This window comes from Benincasa hispida, chromosome 9, assembly GCF_009727055.1.
Source record: "Benincasa hispida cultivar B227 chromosome 9, ASM972705v1, whole genome shotgun sequence".
Classification (NCBI taxonomy): domain Eukaryota; kingdom Viridiplantae; phylum Streptophyta; class Magnoliopsida; order Cucurbitales; family Cucurbitaceae; genus Benincasa; species Benincasa hispida.
Window position 1 is genome coordinate 47,608,316 of NC_052357.1, and position 18,214 is coordinate 47,626,529.

The following is an 18,214-nucleotide window of genomic DNA, read 5'->3' on the forward strand; positions in this document are numbered from 1 at the left end:
AGCCGTTCACAATACATTTTAAATGTGTTTTAAGAGCTATTTTAAGTGGTTGTCAAACACTTTAAATTTTTTCAAAATGACTTATTTTCAAAATCAAACACTTGAAAAGTTAAACCAAACACACATTGACAGTTGTAAATATAAAATATCGAGAGAGAAACTATATTATGAATGAGGAGATAAATATATATTACAAGCATTTTTGAGATGTCATATATCATTAATTTTCTTTCTTTTAACTAACGTTGTCCTTTCAATAAAATTGAGGCTAAATTACGGAAAAAAATACCTTTAAACTTTGTGATTTATTTAAAAATACTTATATTTTTTCAAAAGTTGCAATATCACTTTCGCTTCTCTTAAATATTTTAAATCGAGTAAAAATTCGAAAGAATATTGGACAAAATTGATAGCTGAAACAGTGTAGTATAGTGCCTTAGAATAAAAATCATGACTAGAACACTGTAACAACACTGATTCCAGATATCAATTTCAATCCAAAATTCTAACGAATTTTCGAAGCATTAAATTGCAACTTTGAAAAGAATAAAAGTATTTTCTAAACAAAAGGCAAAGTTTATTTCAGGTATTTTATTTTTCAATTTTTTTTTTTTTTAGTAATTTAGCCTAAAACTAACCAGTAATAATCAAACTACAACGAGAGTTCTTGGAGCATCATCTAGAATGATTTCTTCCTTCATTCTTTTGATGAATTCATCAAACTTTCTATTCAATTCTTCATCACTCAACACTCCACAATTCCCTTCTTCTTCTTCTTCTATGATCTCCTCAACTTCCCCTGTTTCACCTCCAAAAAACATCTCCCCTAACATTTGTGTTTCTTGTTCTTCTTGTTCTTCTTCTTGCAAATTTGGTCTGTTTTCTTGTGGGTCATCTTTCTTTTCTTCAGCAGCTTCAGAGTGAATCAATGGTGGTTTCGGAAGGATGTCGAGGCCGAAGTCAAAGATTCGGAAATTGGGGTCGAAGTTCTTTGGGGAAGAAGACAGAGATTTGAAGAGACCAGAGTAATTTGCGAGGAAAACGAGGAGAGCATTACAGAGGATGAACATGGAGTTCTTGTCTATTGGTTGGTTGAAGAAATGGGAAGGGAAATTGTGGGTAAGATGGAAGGGAAATGGAAGGTTTGTGAAGAAGAAGGAAAACAGAGAGAGTGAAAAAAGTAATTTTGTTACCTTTTTTAGTGTTTGATGAGAAGTGGTTTTGATCTTCTTTTGATCTCCTATGATTGTCTTTTGGTGTTGGAATTGGACTCCAATTTGATCCATGGTTTGATCTGTTTCTTTGTTTTGGGTTAGAAAGATTGAGGATGTTCTGTTTTTTTCTTCCTTTCTTTCTTTTTTTTTCTAATCTTTGGAGGAAGAAGGTGGTGAAGTGTGTATTTTGTTTGGTGAGTAAAAGTGGATATTATGGGAGAAGGGCAAGATGGTGGCTTGCTTTATATAGAGAAAACCTTGAACTTCTGTTGGTTGTTTTGTGTGAATTTACCAAAATACCCTTGTGATTTCGAGATATCTATGTGACCCGTTCTATAATCATTTTATTTTATTCTTTTGAAAATTAAGTTTCTTTTATCTCTTTACGCATTTCTTAAAGAAACACTCGAATATTTAATCCAATTTTAAAAATAAAGTATATATGTTTTAGTTTTTAACATGCCGTTTGGTAACTATTTTATTTTTAAAAATTAAATCTATGAACTCTACTTTGACCTCCAAATTTCTTTATTTGTTATCTACTTTTGACCAATAATTTAAAAAAAAAACGAAGCCAAATTTCGATAACTAACAAAAATAGTTTTCAAATTTGACAAGGAATTTAACCATTGTACTTAAGAAATATGCAAATCATGGTAAGAAATATAGATGAAATAAACTTAATTTTCAAAAACAAAAACTAAAAGCTAAATAGTTATCAAACGATATCTAAATTTTAGATTGGTTTTTGAAAACTTTAATAGTAAGGAAATGATATAACATTGAAATTTATGGATAGAAATAGTGTTTACAAACTTAGTTTTTATCAAAGAAAAATGAAAAACCAAATAACTATAACAGGGACCCTCAATTTTTTATTTTTGATTTTTTTTAAAAAATTGTGTAGTTTTTGTTTGTTTATGATGATCTTCATATTTTTTTTAATGTAACATCAAATTATTAACCAGAAAATACATATAATGAGTTCTTAAAATCTACATTTTTCTCTTTTTTAAAAATATTATTATTTTTTAAGTTTTTGAAATTTGTCAGAAATTTTGACAAGATGGTTTGAAATAAATGATAAAATAGAAACTCATAGGTAAAAATAGTGTTTATTAATTTAATTTTTAAAAATAGAAAAACTAAAGAACTAATGATTATCATAAAACTAAGCATTAATTAGTGAGAGATAAACCCTTAATTACTTTCAAACCGCCAACATTAGGGTTTTGTGATGATTGAGAGTTGCCTTTAAGGAGGGCAATTCAGATGGTTGGTGATTTCTCTCTAACCCCGTAAACTCATTTTCAATTAAAGAGCAATAATACAAAACGAGGATCAGAAATCAGATTTTTAACCACTTAAATCATATAAAATTATTTTTTAAATTGAAGTGGATTAATTAGAACCAGAAATCAAGATTGTGTGATGCAGGACGTGAGAGATGATAACTTATTAGGAGTCTTTCGACTCTCACTATTAAACTACTTTTTTATACTTAATAATATTAAATGAATGAAATCAAGGGCTATAGTACAACTCTTTTTCATCATTCGATATTTTTATATGTGTTGGACTCGTTTATTCTAGAGGTCACCTTCAAATTAAATGGAATGATTTTGAGAGGAGAGAGAGGTGTGTGTGGCTAAAGAGAGAGAAAAGGAGAAATGTGAGTTATTAGTTATAGTTGGTTGGAAACTAATCAATTAGTGATATGAATAGTGGTTGGCTTTGTTGCAAAAAGACTTTAGGTCTAAGCATTTCCCTATGATGAGTAGTCCCTCTCCCCAAAATGTCCAAACTAATTTTTCATAATATTAACTTTGAAAGCTTACTTTAGTAACAATAAGCACTTCTCCTAAATAAAAATCACCTTTTATAATTTATTGCTCCAATTATAATTAAATAATGCATAGAACTAAAACAAAAAAAAAAAAAAGTAAAAAAAGAATTATGTAGAGAAAGGAGAATCAGAAGGGGAGAAGGGAGGAGAGGTCTATAGTTGACAAGTGGCATTTTCTTTTGGGGAGAATTTTGATTTTGACTTTATATTTATCTTCATATTTTATTATTGTTAAAATTGTTTTATTTTTTTTTTAAAGTGATTTTGATCATAAATGTGAAATGGGCTGTGTCAATGTCCTCTTTAGCCTTTAGTGGGAATAACTGGAAGTATGGATCTATTCACCTAACAAACAACAAACACCAAAAGCTTTTTGAAAAGGGAAGGAAAAGAATTTTGATTAGAAAAAAAGTTCTAATTGTCCCACCAAAACTTCTTAATAGGAAAAAAGATAAATATTTTTTCATGCAATATGTTGATGGTTATAATAATTTTACCAAATGGATAGTAGGGATGTATATGGATTAAATTAGACCAATCTGAAAATTCGAGTTGATTGAATTGACTATTTGAATGACCTAAATATGGTCTCCAACACAACCCAACCCAATCTTTAAAATTCACATCAAGTTGGGTTGAATTATCGGGTTATTTTTTTTCTTTTCCTTTTTAGTATATTTTTTTATTAACTTAGAATACTTAAATTTGTTTATAACACATATTAATAACTAAAATTTCATTAAAACTCAAATGCTAAATGTCAAAATCCAAGATATTTATTACAAGCTTCAAATAAACATCACAACAATATATATAAGTTATAACATATATATTTTAATAATATTAGAAATTCGGATTGGATTGGATTAACCCGATTTTTTTTTAAAAAATGTAACCCGAGGCTAACCCAACCAAAAAAAAAAAAAAAAAATTCAACCCAGCATCATAAAGATGTGCGCGCCAACTTGAAACCCAACTTGAAAAAAAAAAAAAAAAAGATTCAACCCAACCCAATCAAAAGTAAAACTAACCCAACCAACTCTTGAATGTTAACGTTGATTGATTATAACTATACAATATATATATATATATAGAATAGTACAAAATGAGTTGGTAAAAATTTGAATGAGAAATTGGACTACTTATTGGAATGTATTTTCAAGTATTTAATTTAAAAAATAAGTCAATTTTGAAAAAATTAGAATGTGTGGCAGCTACTCAAAATAGTTTTTGAAATATATTTTCAACAATTTTTGTCAAAAGTGTTTAAATAAAAATAATTTTTTTAAAAACTATTTTTTTAAGTCAATCCAAATGGGTTTTTAATAGGAGAGAAATCTTTTCCCTAAAAATGAGAAGAAAAAAAGAGAAAATTTTCAAATTCCGCTCCCAAATTTCAACTTTTTAATGTTTGATTATTTTTTTGATATTTTTTAATTAAAAAATCACTAATAGAGTTAATATGAGCATAGTTCAACTGACATAAAACATGTATCATCAAAAGGCTCGTGATTCGAATCTCTTCCGTCTATCATTGAATTTAGAAAAAAAAAAAAATACTAAAGGTCATAAGGGCGAAAATTCAAGTTATAACATTATATTTGAACCAAAATAAATATGTTTTTATCATTTATTTTTAATTTCACATCAAGGTTGTTGAGGGACCTTTAATATTAATATTGTTGTTTTCAAAACTTATTAGAGAAATATGTTGTTTTGAAACTTACTAGAGAAATATTGTTGTTTTGGGAGTTCGAGGCTAAAAGTCAAGGATTGAGGATTCGACTAATGTAGAGGTCGAACGTTGAGAACTTGACAAACAAAAAAAAACTTGTATTTTAGGGTTGTCGAGGGTTGAAGTTTCGACATACATAAGTCGAAACTTCAACCCTCAACAAAGAAAAGGAAATCACATACATAAGTCGAAACTTCAACCCTCGACAAGAAAGATAAGTGGGTAAAGCTAATTTTGTGATGAAGATCTCGCTCTAGAAGGAAATCTCGCTAATTTTGTGATGAGGATCTTGCTCTAGAAGGGAATCTCGCTAGAAATGTGGGCTGAATCTCGTGAGCATTGCTAGGAAGACAGTTTGTTATAGAAATGCTTGAGGATCTCGCTCTAGAAGGAAATCTTGCTAATTTTGTGATGAGAATCTCGCTCTAGAAGGGAATCTCGCTAGAAATGTGGGCTGAATCTCGTGAGCATCACTAGGAAGACAGTTTGTTAAAGAAATGCTTGAGGATCTCGCTCATGAGGAGGATCTCGCTCATAATTGTCTTCATTTTATTTACTTTCCATACCTGACCAATGAGAAAAAAAGCTAATAATCATTAATGAAAACATAACAACAATAACAGAATTTTGAATTGTAAGAGAGAGCGAGATTCTGAACGAGATTGTAAGAGAGAGCGAGATTGAGAGAGGAGATTGTAAGAGAGAGCGAGATTGTAAGAGAGAGCGAGATTGAGAGTGAGATTGTAAGAGAGAGCGAGATTGAGTCTGCCACATGGATTAAACGGTCAACCAGTCAGCTGACGTGGTCTACCACATGGAAATCGTCTTCACTTTATTTACTTTCCATAAGTCTGAAAAAGTGTATATATTAAAATTGATTATAATTGAATAAGTCTGAAAAAAGGTGTGAGGTCCTATCACCATGCTGCCCTTGCTCCGATTCGAAGGAAGTGTCCACTTGACAACGATGTGGATTTTGTAACCAGTTGTACATTATTCTTTTAATTAAGTTGTACATTATTCTTTTAATTAAGTTGTACATTATTCTTCTAATTAAGTTGTACATTATTCTTTTAATTAAGTTGTACATTATTCTTCTAATTGAGAAACAAATATTTTTTTAATTGAGAAATAAATATATTTTTTTCATATCATGGCTTTAAACCTAGGACCTGTTGATCCCGATGTTTTGTACGACCAGTCCATTCATCGATCATCTGTTGTATGGCGAGATCGTACTACTGGAAAAATATCTTGCAGGCTTCGAGAGGTAGTTCTCCAGTGCACTATCCTACTCTACCCTCGAATACTACCGCTACTGCGTACATCTGGATTCTATGGGGGTTGTCAAATTAGGATTTATTCAGTTGGACTGGCATCTGATCACAGCCTTGATTGAGAGATGGAGGCCCGAGACGCATACATTTCATATGTCTATTGGAGAGTGCATTATCACTCTACAAGACATAGAAGTGTTGTTGAGGTTACCTATTGACGGTGAGCTGGTCACCAGAGTGATGTACGATGATTGGTTAGAAGTTTGTCAATTGTACCTCGGTGCGACCTCACCTGCCGACAAGATTAAATGATCGAGGTTAAGTTTAATATGGTTAGGAACACAATTTCGTGAGCTCATAAATGATGCAGGCGAGGAAACCGTCATAAGATATGCGCTGAGCATATATACTACAATGATGGGTGGAAGTTCTGTTTTAAGATAATCAAGTCATTTTGTTCACTTGAGGTCATGCCACCTGTTACTGACCTCCATGATGCGGGCGGTATTCATGGGGTGGAGCATGCTTGGCATGGTTGTATAGATAACTATGTAACAAACAAGACCCGAGGTCGAGAGATAGCTAGGCCTCTCTATACTTTTCAACTATGGGCTTGGAGAGCGATTTTTAACAATGGCTCCACAGCTACAGCATGTTAATGACTTCAGTTAGTTGGACGAGCCTATGGTTCTCGGTATGTTGTTTTAATTCAATTTAATTTTTATATCACTGATCTAGTTAATTTAAATTCTAAATTATCAATTTAAAAATTTAGGTGGAAGACAAATTTGTGTGACTAGGACAGCCATACATATGGTCAGCCAGTATAATACATGTTTGATCTTCTTCAACCTGAACAGGTACATTACACTGAATCTAATTGATTATTTTTATACACATTTTTATTGTATTTGTCTTTAATATTCTCTAATATAATATTTTTGTGTTTAGGTTATTTGGGAGCCGTACAAAATTATTATGCATACTTTGCAAATTTTTGTATGAATGGTCAAAACATATGTGCGAGCGATGAGTCCTCTTCATATGTTTTCACTTTGGTGAGTGGCATCTTCCTGACAGGGGATGAGACAATTCGGTTTTCAGCAGGATGTCCCATCGCCTTTAATACTGAACCCGTACTGCATGATATTGACCTAAGGACTGGAGATTGGTCCGAAAAAGTTGCATATTTGGTAGTGCGATGGCACTATTGTGCAAGGTTTATTGCAGTGGGGGTTTCTCTTGAATAGTTTGATACAGATGTCACTCCAGAATATATTATTAGTATAAAAATATACAAGGTGCTACGTCACTCGTTCGGGAGCAACTATGAGTCATCTGGTAAATGAATGAATATTATCTAATTATTTTTAATTTAAATTTATTAAATATTGTTTAATTATTTTATAATTCACAGAGATCGAACAACCGTAGTCTCCATGAGGTTGCAAATGATCCAAACCAGGTTCTTGCTATATGTAGTGACAATCAAAGCTATATGGAGGAAATTCATTATATGTATGATATACCTATTGTTCCTCCACCGGCTCCTGGACGTAGAGGACCTGTTCGGGAAGAGGATGAGTTTGATGAGGTTGCAAATAATGTGGAAGAGTTGCTCCCTATGATGTAGACGCAGAGTCAAACTGATTATGTTAGTCTGATGATGTTGATGCCAGCATTTGATTCAGGACATTATGACTCAGAGGCTGGTCCTTCGTCTTCATATGTGCATGGACATGGTCGGGGTCGTGGAGAGCATAATGAATATTTATATTATGAAGCACCTGTAGAGGTACCAGAGCAACATCAAAAAGAACCCGAGCAACCTCAAGTTCGAAGTCAACGACGACAACCAGCTCGAAATCGACGAAGTACGCCTTGTGGGACACATTGATTTTTGTAATTATTTTTATATAAATGAGATATTTAATTACAATTTTTTTATTTTTATGGGATATTATTTTTAGAGTTTAAATAAAATAGTAAAATATTTTTAGAAATTATTTTTATAAAATAGAAAATTAAAAAAAAAGAAAGGAAGAAAGAAAGAAGAAGGTGGAATGTGTAACAATTAAAAAAGAAAAAAAGGAAAATTTGTACGGATACTCTCGCTCTCTATCAAAATCTTGCTATCTTGCTCTCGCTCTCGCTCAAGATCTCGCTCTCGCTCTCGCTCAAAATCTCGCTCTCTCTCTTAATCTCGCTCTCCCTCATAATCTCGCTCTCTCTCTTACTCTTCCTCTTTCTTACTCTCTCCCAATACAAAATTATTTTTAACACATCAAATAATTATGAGTGTTATGACGAATTTGATTGGAAAGTTCAGTGGCAAAAAGAAGGAGATTCATTAGCTCGTTATTTAGTCAGACTTGCTAAGATGACAAAATCCGTAAAAATTATTCAACAAGATTTGGAAGGAATTCTAGGGGCACGTTATGAGAATTTAGAAATACGATCTTTTGATAGAAGAAGGTCTCCGGAATGATAATTAAACAGACAGGTAAGGTCGAAGATTCAAAGTTCGACCTACAAATGAAGAGGGGAAGGTCGAGGGTTCAAAATTCGACCTATCTAGGTTGAATTTTGAACCCTCGAATTATTTTAAAAAAAAAAACAATATTTTTATAAAGAGTTTGAAAACAACAATATTTTTATAAAGAGTTTGAAAACAACAATATTTTCCTAAATAGTTTCTAAAAGAACAATATCCTTTTAATTTTCTCGTTGTTGAGCATGTAACTGAAAAAAAAAATTGTTTTTTTTTGTTTTGTTTTTTATACTCATATTTTCTGATCTTAAAACGAGTTCTGTTTTCTTTTTCACACTAATTGCTATGTTTTTTATATTCATGTAATTGCTGTTTTTGCTTCCTCTTCTTGAGAATTTGTACTAAATAGCTACAATTATAGGCTCATATTTAAATGGGCTAAAAACCACTCTTCGTCCCAAAATTTTTATAGAAATAACAATATCGTCTCTAAATTTTGATTTGTAATAAATTACTTCCTATACTTCAAATCTTATTACAATTTAGTTATTGAATTTTAATATATAACAATTAAGTCCTTATATTTTAAAATTACAATTTAGTCCTTCATTGAAAAGTTGATGATAAGGTTTAATGCGATTTCATGCATAAATATTCTATTAAACTAATTAGAGAATCAATATTTTTGTAAAATACAAATACAACATCATAAAATATTAAAAATTGACATATAATTTTGATGAATTTTTTACGTGAGGATTAAATTGTTCTAATTTTGAAAGTATAGGGACTAAACTATTATATACTAATATGGGGATTAAATTATTATAAAATTGAAAATATAGGGACTAAATTGTTACAAATCAGAGTTTAGAGACTAAATTGTTACTTTAAAAAAAAGTTCAAGAACAAAAGTGATTCTTAACCCATTTAAATTTGTTATCTTAGTGCTTTTGATTTTTTTTTTAAACTTTAGTTTTGTTAATTTAAAGATTTTTTGTTTAATGGGATTTAGATGGTTGTATTTGAATTTGATTCTTTTTCAGTTATTCCATATTTATGAGTTTTTTGGCAATTGGGTTGTTTGGAGTACTTTAATAATTTGATAAATCTTAATTAATATTTTAATATAAGTTTGGCCATTTCCTTCATTTGACCATTATCAGATAAAGGTTATTTGGCCATATTTCAAATACACAATTAAATTTGGCCAAGTATGCCTCTAGTTTTTCCTTAGATATCAAATTAAAAGTATTTTTTAAATATAGCCGATCACCTCATTCTAAATCATTTCTCATGTCGTTGTGTCAACGTTGAGGTGGCGTGACATTTTCTAATTTGAAACAAGGGAGTTCTAGATATGAAAATTTTTCTCTTATATAAGATAGCATGCGGCGATTGTAGTGTGAAAATGGTGTTGTGTCATTTGAGGCGGTAGAGTGATAGGTGTTATGGATAATTTTGGATCAAGTGACAATGAATAAATAGAATAACAGAAGCAACCATGGAAAGACTGGAATAGGCCTAAGAGAAGGGGGCTGACTTGGGTCTGACCCAAGCTAGCGGTAGGAACCTCGACCCGGGGCCAGGGCTGACCCAAGCCTAACACCTAATGGGTCATGCCTTATCCATGCCCTGACCAAAATAACATTTTAGGCCCAAGATATAGCTTAAAGAGACACTCGACATTGGCTTGGGATCCGAGGCCAACCCTACCTAAACATGAAACTGGGCATGCCCCACAACCCGGTAGGTTATCTACTTATTGTAAAGCAACTTGGGAATCCTAGGTCAGCTTTCTCTATAAATATATCATGATAACTTCATGTGAGGTAACTGGAGTCATACTCTAAAACTCTCTAGCTTCTACACTTCTTTCACTCTCTTACTTAAGCATCAGAGTGCGTGTGACTAGCACCACACCGATGTGCAGGTTTACTCTTTTGCAGGCCATATTCTTCTTCCTAAATTACAAATTTAACTATCGATGTCATGTAAATTTCAAGTGAGTTTCCTCTATCTCAAATTTGGCGCCATCCATGGGGAAGAAAGTGGTCAATTGGTATTTTTGACACCTCGCAAAAAATAGGCAAGAAAACTGAGAATATGAGTCAAGATGATGATTTCCCACAGGACATATGGAGCAAAGAAACTCCTCGACCTCAACTGTGTAAGGGTCGGTCGGAAGAGATGATCAAAGCCTTGGGAAAGAGAGTAGGCAAATTGGATCCCCACAACCGAAAACTAGAAAAACATAAAGTTTTAAAATTACAAGCTAAAGTGACAGACAGAGAAGAGGATGAAAAAAGCAGGGTTGAGGCCGAGCCCGAGGTTGAGGCTGACCCTAGCCTTTCCAAGGAAGGCAAGCCTGAATCAAGAGGGACTACCAATTTTGTGAGAGAGGAGAAGAATGACCAGTTCATCAGCCGGCGGAAGAGGTCAAAGTCGAGGCCGAGGCCGACCCTAGGATTTCAAGAAGGGGGAGCCTGAATGAAGAGAGGCTTTCGATTTTGTGAGAAAAAAAGTGATTAGTTCCTCAACCAAGGGGAGAGGTCGAGGCCGAGGTTGAGGCCAACTAAGGAAGCTAGCTGGCAGAAGATGGAATCAATCCCCCTCACCTCGGAAGATAGAAGGGTAGTATTGGAACTAAGATGAAGGCAGAACAAAGACAGAATCTGATTAGGTTTCTCAGGCAGAATGCTAATATATTTGCTTGGTCACATGAGGATATGCCTGGGGTCTATCCTGACGTAATAGTGCATCACTTTAATGTGGACAGAGACTTCAAACAATTAAAGCAAAAGTGATGGACATTTAACTAAGAGTGAAACGAGGTCATAGAAAGTCAAGTAGATGATCTGTTGAAGGCTAAGTTTATTAGAGAAGTTCATTATCCCTAATGGCTATCGAATGTGGTATTAGTAAAAAAAAGGTGAATGGTAAGTGGTTGATATGTATCAACTTTACAGATCTTAATAAAGCTTGCCCAAAGGAAAACTCTCCTATACCCATGATTGATCAATTCGTAGATGCGACAACCGACCACGAAATGTTAAGTTTCATGGATGCATATTTAGGGTACAACCAAATTAAGATGCATGGGCCAGACCAAGAGAAGACTTCTTTGATTACTAGTAAATGAATATATTGTTATACAGTCACGTCATTTGGACTTAAAAATACTGGAGCAACGTACCAAAGGATGGTAAATCACATGTTTGCACCACTTATTGAAAAAAACATGGAAGTATATGTGGATGATATGCTGGTTAAGAGCATCAAAGCTAATTAACATGAGGCCAACCTCGAGGAAGCATTTTAAATCCTTTGTCAATACAAAATGAAGTTGAATCCCACCAAATGTACTTTTGGAGTAATATCAGGTAAATTCTTAGGCTTTATGGTTCATTGGAGGGGAATAGAAGCCAACTGGACAAGCTTCAAGCAATCCTCGGAATGTCAGCTTCAACCAACCTCAAGTAACTTCAAATCCTCAATGGCAGGATAGCAGCATTAAGCAGATTTTTCTTCAGAGCAACTAACAAGTGTTTACCCTCATTTAAAGTTTTACAGAAAGGATCCCAATTCGAATGGATAGAAGAGTGCGACAAAGTTTTTTTTAGAGTTAGAAGCATATTTATGTATGGTTCCACTTCTTATCAAGCCTACGCTAGGGGACGACTTACTGCATTATTTAGCAGTATTTGATACGCAGTGAGCTCAACCCTAGTCAAGGAAGACAATAGCCATCAACGTTGAGTTTACTATACAAGTAAAGTAATAGTAGGGGCTGAAACAAGATATCCTTAGGTAGAAAAGCTTGTATTGGCACTCATCATTTCAGCTAGAAGACTGATAACGGGCAAAAATGCACGTTATTACAATTCAAAGATATAAAACAATGTAGGATTGCGATGGTAAAAATATGTAAAATCGTGTCCAAAAGCATTAAGTTGAGAACATTGCGATCGCATTAAAGCAGCTAACTTACGTATTTTGTGCAGGAAAATGCGTTGACGCAAAGCAAAATTCAGCATCCGAGCTATGCGATTGTATGCATTCGCGAATATTTGCTCAAAAAGATGGCAGCATAAAGACGGCGCATCAAGGTGAAAGCCTAATAAATCACGATGGGACAGAAAGCTGATGACGGTCGAATCTGAATTTAGTTGACAAGCCATTAACGACACACTGTAACAAGTACACTCAACTTTTCGATGACAATTAATCGATGCATCAGACAGAGATTTAATGATATCCCATCAGTGCAATCATTTAAGAGAAAAACTCTTCATGTTGAAGCTCTATAAATACCAAAGGCCACCTTCGTTAAAGGAGTTCAGCTGTTAAGAATTTTTGAGTTCTTCTTCGCCATAGATAGCCGTAGTCTGTAATTTTTATACTTAGAAGGCGGAGGCGAGTGAAGAGAGAAGACGCTAAAAGATCATTCCTGGTTAGCTCGGTAGAGTGCCAGGAAGCATTGCGAATAGAGTGAGGGCCGACTCTTGCGGAAGCAAGAACATTCTTTTCGGCAGAGTAGAGAAAAACATAGTGTAAAAGCCTTGGGAAGCAAGACATTGCTACCGGGCTCACTATCCCTATTTTCCATTGTCATTCTGCATTTTGATCTTATTTATAAAATGGAATTTGCATCTCTACATCTATTCAATCTCTTTACATTATGCACGAATAACTAAACTATCGAATGGGTTGAGAAGCACTTAGCTAGCATAACCTGAGATCTTCACTTTATGCGATCATCTTGTATTATGTATGTGTCATTCGTCCTTTAGAGATGCTTAGGAGGGTGGTCTAAGGATATAATCTAGGCTTGAGAAAGTCAGATTAGAATCTAGGCTCGGAAGAGTTAGATTAGAACCGCATAAACAAGAGATAGAAACTTAGGAATAAGTTCTGTTTGCTATTAACGCATCACATGCACCCTAGAGTTAGGATATGATAGTATGCGGTCACCTTGTATATGTGTGCATCATTCATCATCGCATAGACAAGAATAGAGACTTAGTAATAAGTTCTATCGACATCATCGTATAAATCGCATGCGTCCTAGAAATAGGAGCTATGACATTTGCATTGGAAGATGATTTGCTGTTGTGTGTGTGTAGCATGATCGCATAGCTTGAATGCAATCTCAGGAAGTGCTAGCTAAATCCCTTCTCAACCTGTTCCCCATATACTCATTGTAACTTTCGCTATAATAACTTTTTTCTCAATTCTGCCGCATAGGATTTATATTTTAAGAAAACATACCAACCAACTTATTGTTTCGATTGTTACCGCATAGGAATCAGAATTTACCATCGCATACTGTCTCCATAGTCCCTGTGTTCAACCTTGGGCTTATCAGGCAACCTAGTAGGATTTATACTTGGATTTTACTAGGAAAACTTGCATGTGCAACGCATACACCACCATCGCAATATACTTCATTATTTCATCGCATTCACAACGCATCAAGTTTTTGGCGCCATTGCTGGGGACATCGGTAGTACATATTGTGCTAACGATAACTTTTTGATTTTCTTTGCAGCTTTCCATCTATGTGCACTGCCTCTCCTTTGGTAAGGGAAGAAGTGGGTATCGTATGAGCGAAGGATAAGTTCCGGAGCCCAACTACGACCTAAAGATTGAGAGAACTTTCCGAAGAAGTAGAAGAGACAACCGCCTACACCAACAACAAGAGAGAAATCCCAACATAGCGGAGAAACCAGAAGATAGAGCAGAAAATGCAAATAATATCATGGCGAACCCCATCCTCTTGGCGAACGACCAGAATAGGCCCATCCGGGACTATTCATCTCCCAATCTTTATGATTTCTCACCAGGAATCATGAGGCCAGCGTTGGACGGATCGAGGTTCGAGATGAAGCTGGTGATACTGCAGATGATTCAAACTGCCGGACAGTTTGGCGGTAGGCATGATGAGGATCTGCATGCCCACCTTCAGAGTTTTATAGAAATCTATAATACGTTTGTGTTCCCAAACATCTCCGCTGAGGAGGTTCGACTTATGCTATTCCCATTTTCGCTGTGCGACCAAGCACAAAAATGGGTTTATTCTCTCGAACCAGGGGTGATTACATTGTGGAACAGGTAGTTGAAAAGTTCATGAAGAAGTACTTCCCCCCGACATAAAATGCAAGAAGGAGGAAGTTGATTACTAATTTTGAACAAAATATCAACTAATTGCTCAGTGACGCCTGGGCGAGGTTTAAGCAACTGGTGCGAGATTGTCCGCACAATTGCTTACTCGATTGTCTCCAAATGGAAATTTTCTATCATGGTTTGATCCCTGCATCACAGAGGCTGACAATGTGGCAGCAGCTGGAGGTCTGCTCGACAAGACTTACAACGAGGCTAAGAATATACTTGATTGCATTTCAAAGAATCATGAAGACTGGAGAGAAAGCGAACAACGACTGAGAATTAAAGATAGTGACGCAAGCAATGGGATCATCACATCCCTATAAAACCAAATGAATGCAATGATGAATTTAATACAAGGAATCATAATCAGCAGCCCAGGAACACATAGGGGGCAGGTCAATGCAATCGATCAAACGAGCGCAAGTTGTGCCACTTGTGGAGAAAGCCATCCAATGGAAAAGTGTCCGAGGAACCCACAGTTTGTTTATTTCGTGAAGAATAATCCTGTCTCCAATACTTACAACCCTGGGTGGAGAAACCACCCTAACTTCGCATGGAAAAATCAACAACAAAATTTTCAACTGATGGCGCAAAAAGAAGGGCCGCCAGGATTTTTCCAACGGCCAACCACAAAATCAAGCTAGTAGTTCGCAGGCGCCACAATCTTCACCTCTGGAGAGCTTACTGAAGCAGTATATTGAGAAGAATGAAACAGTACTCTAGAATCAAGCAACGTCTATCCGCAATCTTGAAATTCAGATAGGATAGATTGCAGGCGAACTCAAAAGTAGACCGTAAGGGGCATTGCTGAGTTCAACAGAGCTCTCGCGCAACCCAGGGAGTACAGGAAAGGAGCAATGTCAAGTTGTGATGTTGCAAAGTAGAAAGACAGTGGCATGAGAGAAAAAGGAGCCAAGCCGGACTATTCCAGTTGCGATGGAACCACAGACCATTTTGACTCAAGAAGAATCAGAAGAATAGGAGACGATGGAACTGGATATTGCGTCCATTTCTAAGCCGATAGAGTAGGAAACCATGAAAATACAGTTGCCACCATTCCTCCAGAGATTTAAGAAGAAGAAAAATGATGAAGTGCAATATCATTGCTTCATCGACATGCTAAAACAATTACATATCAACATCCCTTTCACTGAAGCGATCGAACAAATGCCAAAGTATGTGAAGTTTCTGATGGACATGGTGACGAAGAAATGGAACACAGGTAAGTTCGTAATGGTGGCATTGATGCAAAGTTCAAAAACCATAATTCCATTGAAAATGCACGACCCCGGAAGTGTCACAATACCCTGCTCAATTGGAAGGATATATATTGGTCAAGTGCTTTGCGATCTCGGGGCCAGTATCAACTTAATGCCCCTTTCAATTTTTAAGCAGCTGAATGTGGGGCAACTGGTGCCCACGACGGTGACTCTCCAGCTAGTTGACATGTCCTTTGTGCATCAAAAAGGAAAGTTGAAAGATGTCCTGGTCTCGATTGAAAAATTTATGTTACCGCCAGACTTTATCGTCCTTGATTATGAAACGGACAAGGATGTACCCATCATTTTGGGATAACCAATTTTATCCACTAGTCGCGCTCAAATTGATGTGTACAAGGGAGAGATCACACTGAGCGTGAACGGATAGAAGATTAGGTTTGATATTATCAGAGCCATGAAGTACCCGGAAGAAGAAGACCTTACAGATTCTGACAATGAACCCAGTTTGTATGAAGAAGAAAAGTCTGAAGATGAAGATGAAAGAGAGGATGCGACCGCATCCATAGTAACCTGTATTGCGATCGGAGAAACAACAAACAAAGAAGAAAAACTGACGATGAATGAAGTGAGAAAAGCACAAAAACCATCATTAGAACAACCACCAAAAGGAGAATTAAAAACTTTGCCAAACCACCTGAAGTATGCTTTTCTGGGGCAAAATGAAATGCTACTAGTAATAATTTCCTCTGCACTTAAAGAAGATCAAGAGAATGCATTGCCGAGCATTCTGAAAAAGTACATAAAAGCAATAGGATGGACTCTAGCAGACATTAGACGAATCAGCTCCGCATATTTCATGCACAGGATACGTCTCGAGGAGAATAAAAAAGGATCGATCGAACATCAACGCAGACTAAACCCTGCGATAAAGGAGTTCATGAAGAAGGAGATAATCAAATGGTTGGACGCAGGGATTATCTATCCAATCGCTGACAGCACGTGGTCAGCCCCGTGCAATGTGTGCCAAAGAAAGGAGGGATGACGGTAGTCCCAAATGCAAATAATGAACTAATACCGATGATGACCGTCACTGGCTGGCGGATCTGCATGGACTACCGCAAACTGAATGCGGCGACGAAGAAGGATCATTTCCCTTTGCCTTTTATTGACCAAATGCTTGATCGCCTAGCAGGAAATGATTACTTTTGCTTTTTGGATGGATATGCAGGCTACAACCAAATCATGATTGCTCCTGAAGATCAAGAGAAAACCACATTCACCTGCCCCTATGGAACATTTGCGTTTCGACGCATGCCGTTCGGTTTATGCAATGCGCTGAGCACATTCCAGAGGTGTATGATGGCCATCTTTTTTGAGTATCTTGAAGATTCTGTAGAAATTTTCATGGACGACTTCTTGGTGTACGGGCAAACAAATGAAGTATGTCTCAATAATCTAGAGAAGATACTGAGGAGATGTGAAGAGACGAACCTTGTGCTGAACTGGGAGAAATTCCACTTCATGGTGAAGGAAAGTATTATGCTCGGGCACAAAGTCTCCAAGGACGGGCTGGAGGTGGATAAGGAAAAGATTGAGGCGATTGAAAAGCTTCCACCTTCAGAAAATGTGAAGGCTGTCAGGAGCTTCTTAGGACATGCAGGCTTTTATCGACGTTTTGTGAAGGACTTTTTGAAGATTGCACGACCATTGAGTGCGTTGCTTGAGGCAGAAAGAACGTTTGACTTTGATGAACAATGCCTCGACACGTTTGAGATACTGAAGAACGCATTAATAACCGCACTTGTGATGATTGCACCGGACTGGACACAGCCTTTTGAAAGAATGTGTGACTCAAATGGTTATGTGATGGGGGTGGTGCTGGCGCAAAAGAAGAAAACAATGCTACACCCCATCGCATATGCGAATAGAACCTTGAACCCTGTTCAAACAAATTACACTACCACAGAAAAAGAACTTCTTGCGGTGATCTTTGCGCTGGAGAAATTTAGAGCTTACTTGCTGGGATCCAAAGTGATCATTCACACCGGCCATTCGACAAACAAATATTTGATGACAAAAAAAGATGCAAAGCTGAGATTGATTCGATGAGTTCTCCTCCTTCAAGAATTCAACATGGAAATCATTGATCGCAAAGGGACGGCGAATTAGGTTGCGGACCACCTATCAAGATTAGAAAATCCAGAAGTCGACCGCAACCAGTCGGAGGTGAACGCAACTTTCCCAGATGAGAAGCTATTTAAAA

The 18,214-nt window shown here is 35.8% G+C and overlaps 1 protein-coding gene across 1 annotated transcript; it reads right to left on the reverse strand.

Moving 5' to 3' along the window:
* Positions 1–647: 647 nt before the first annotated feature.
* On the reverse strand, positions 648–1,070 carry LOC120084761. The gene has a single exon (XM_039040582.1). The coding sequence runs from the start codon at positions 1,068–1,070 to the stop codon at positions 648–650; it is 423 nt and encodes a 140-aa protein (XP_038896510.1).
* Between the last annotated feature and the right edge of the window lie 17,144 nt (positions 1,071–18,214).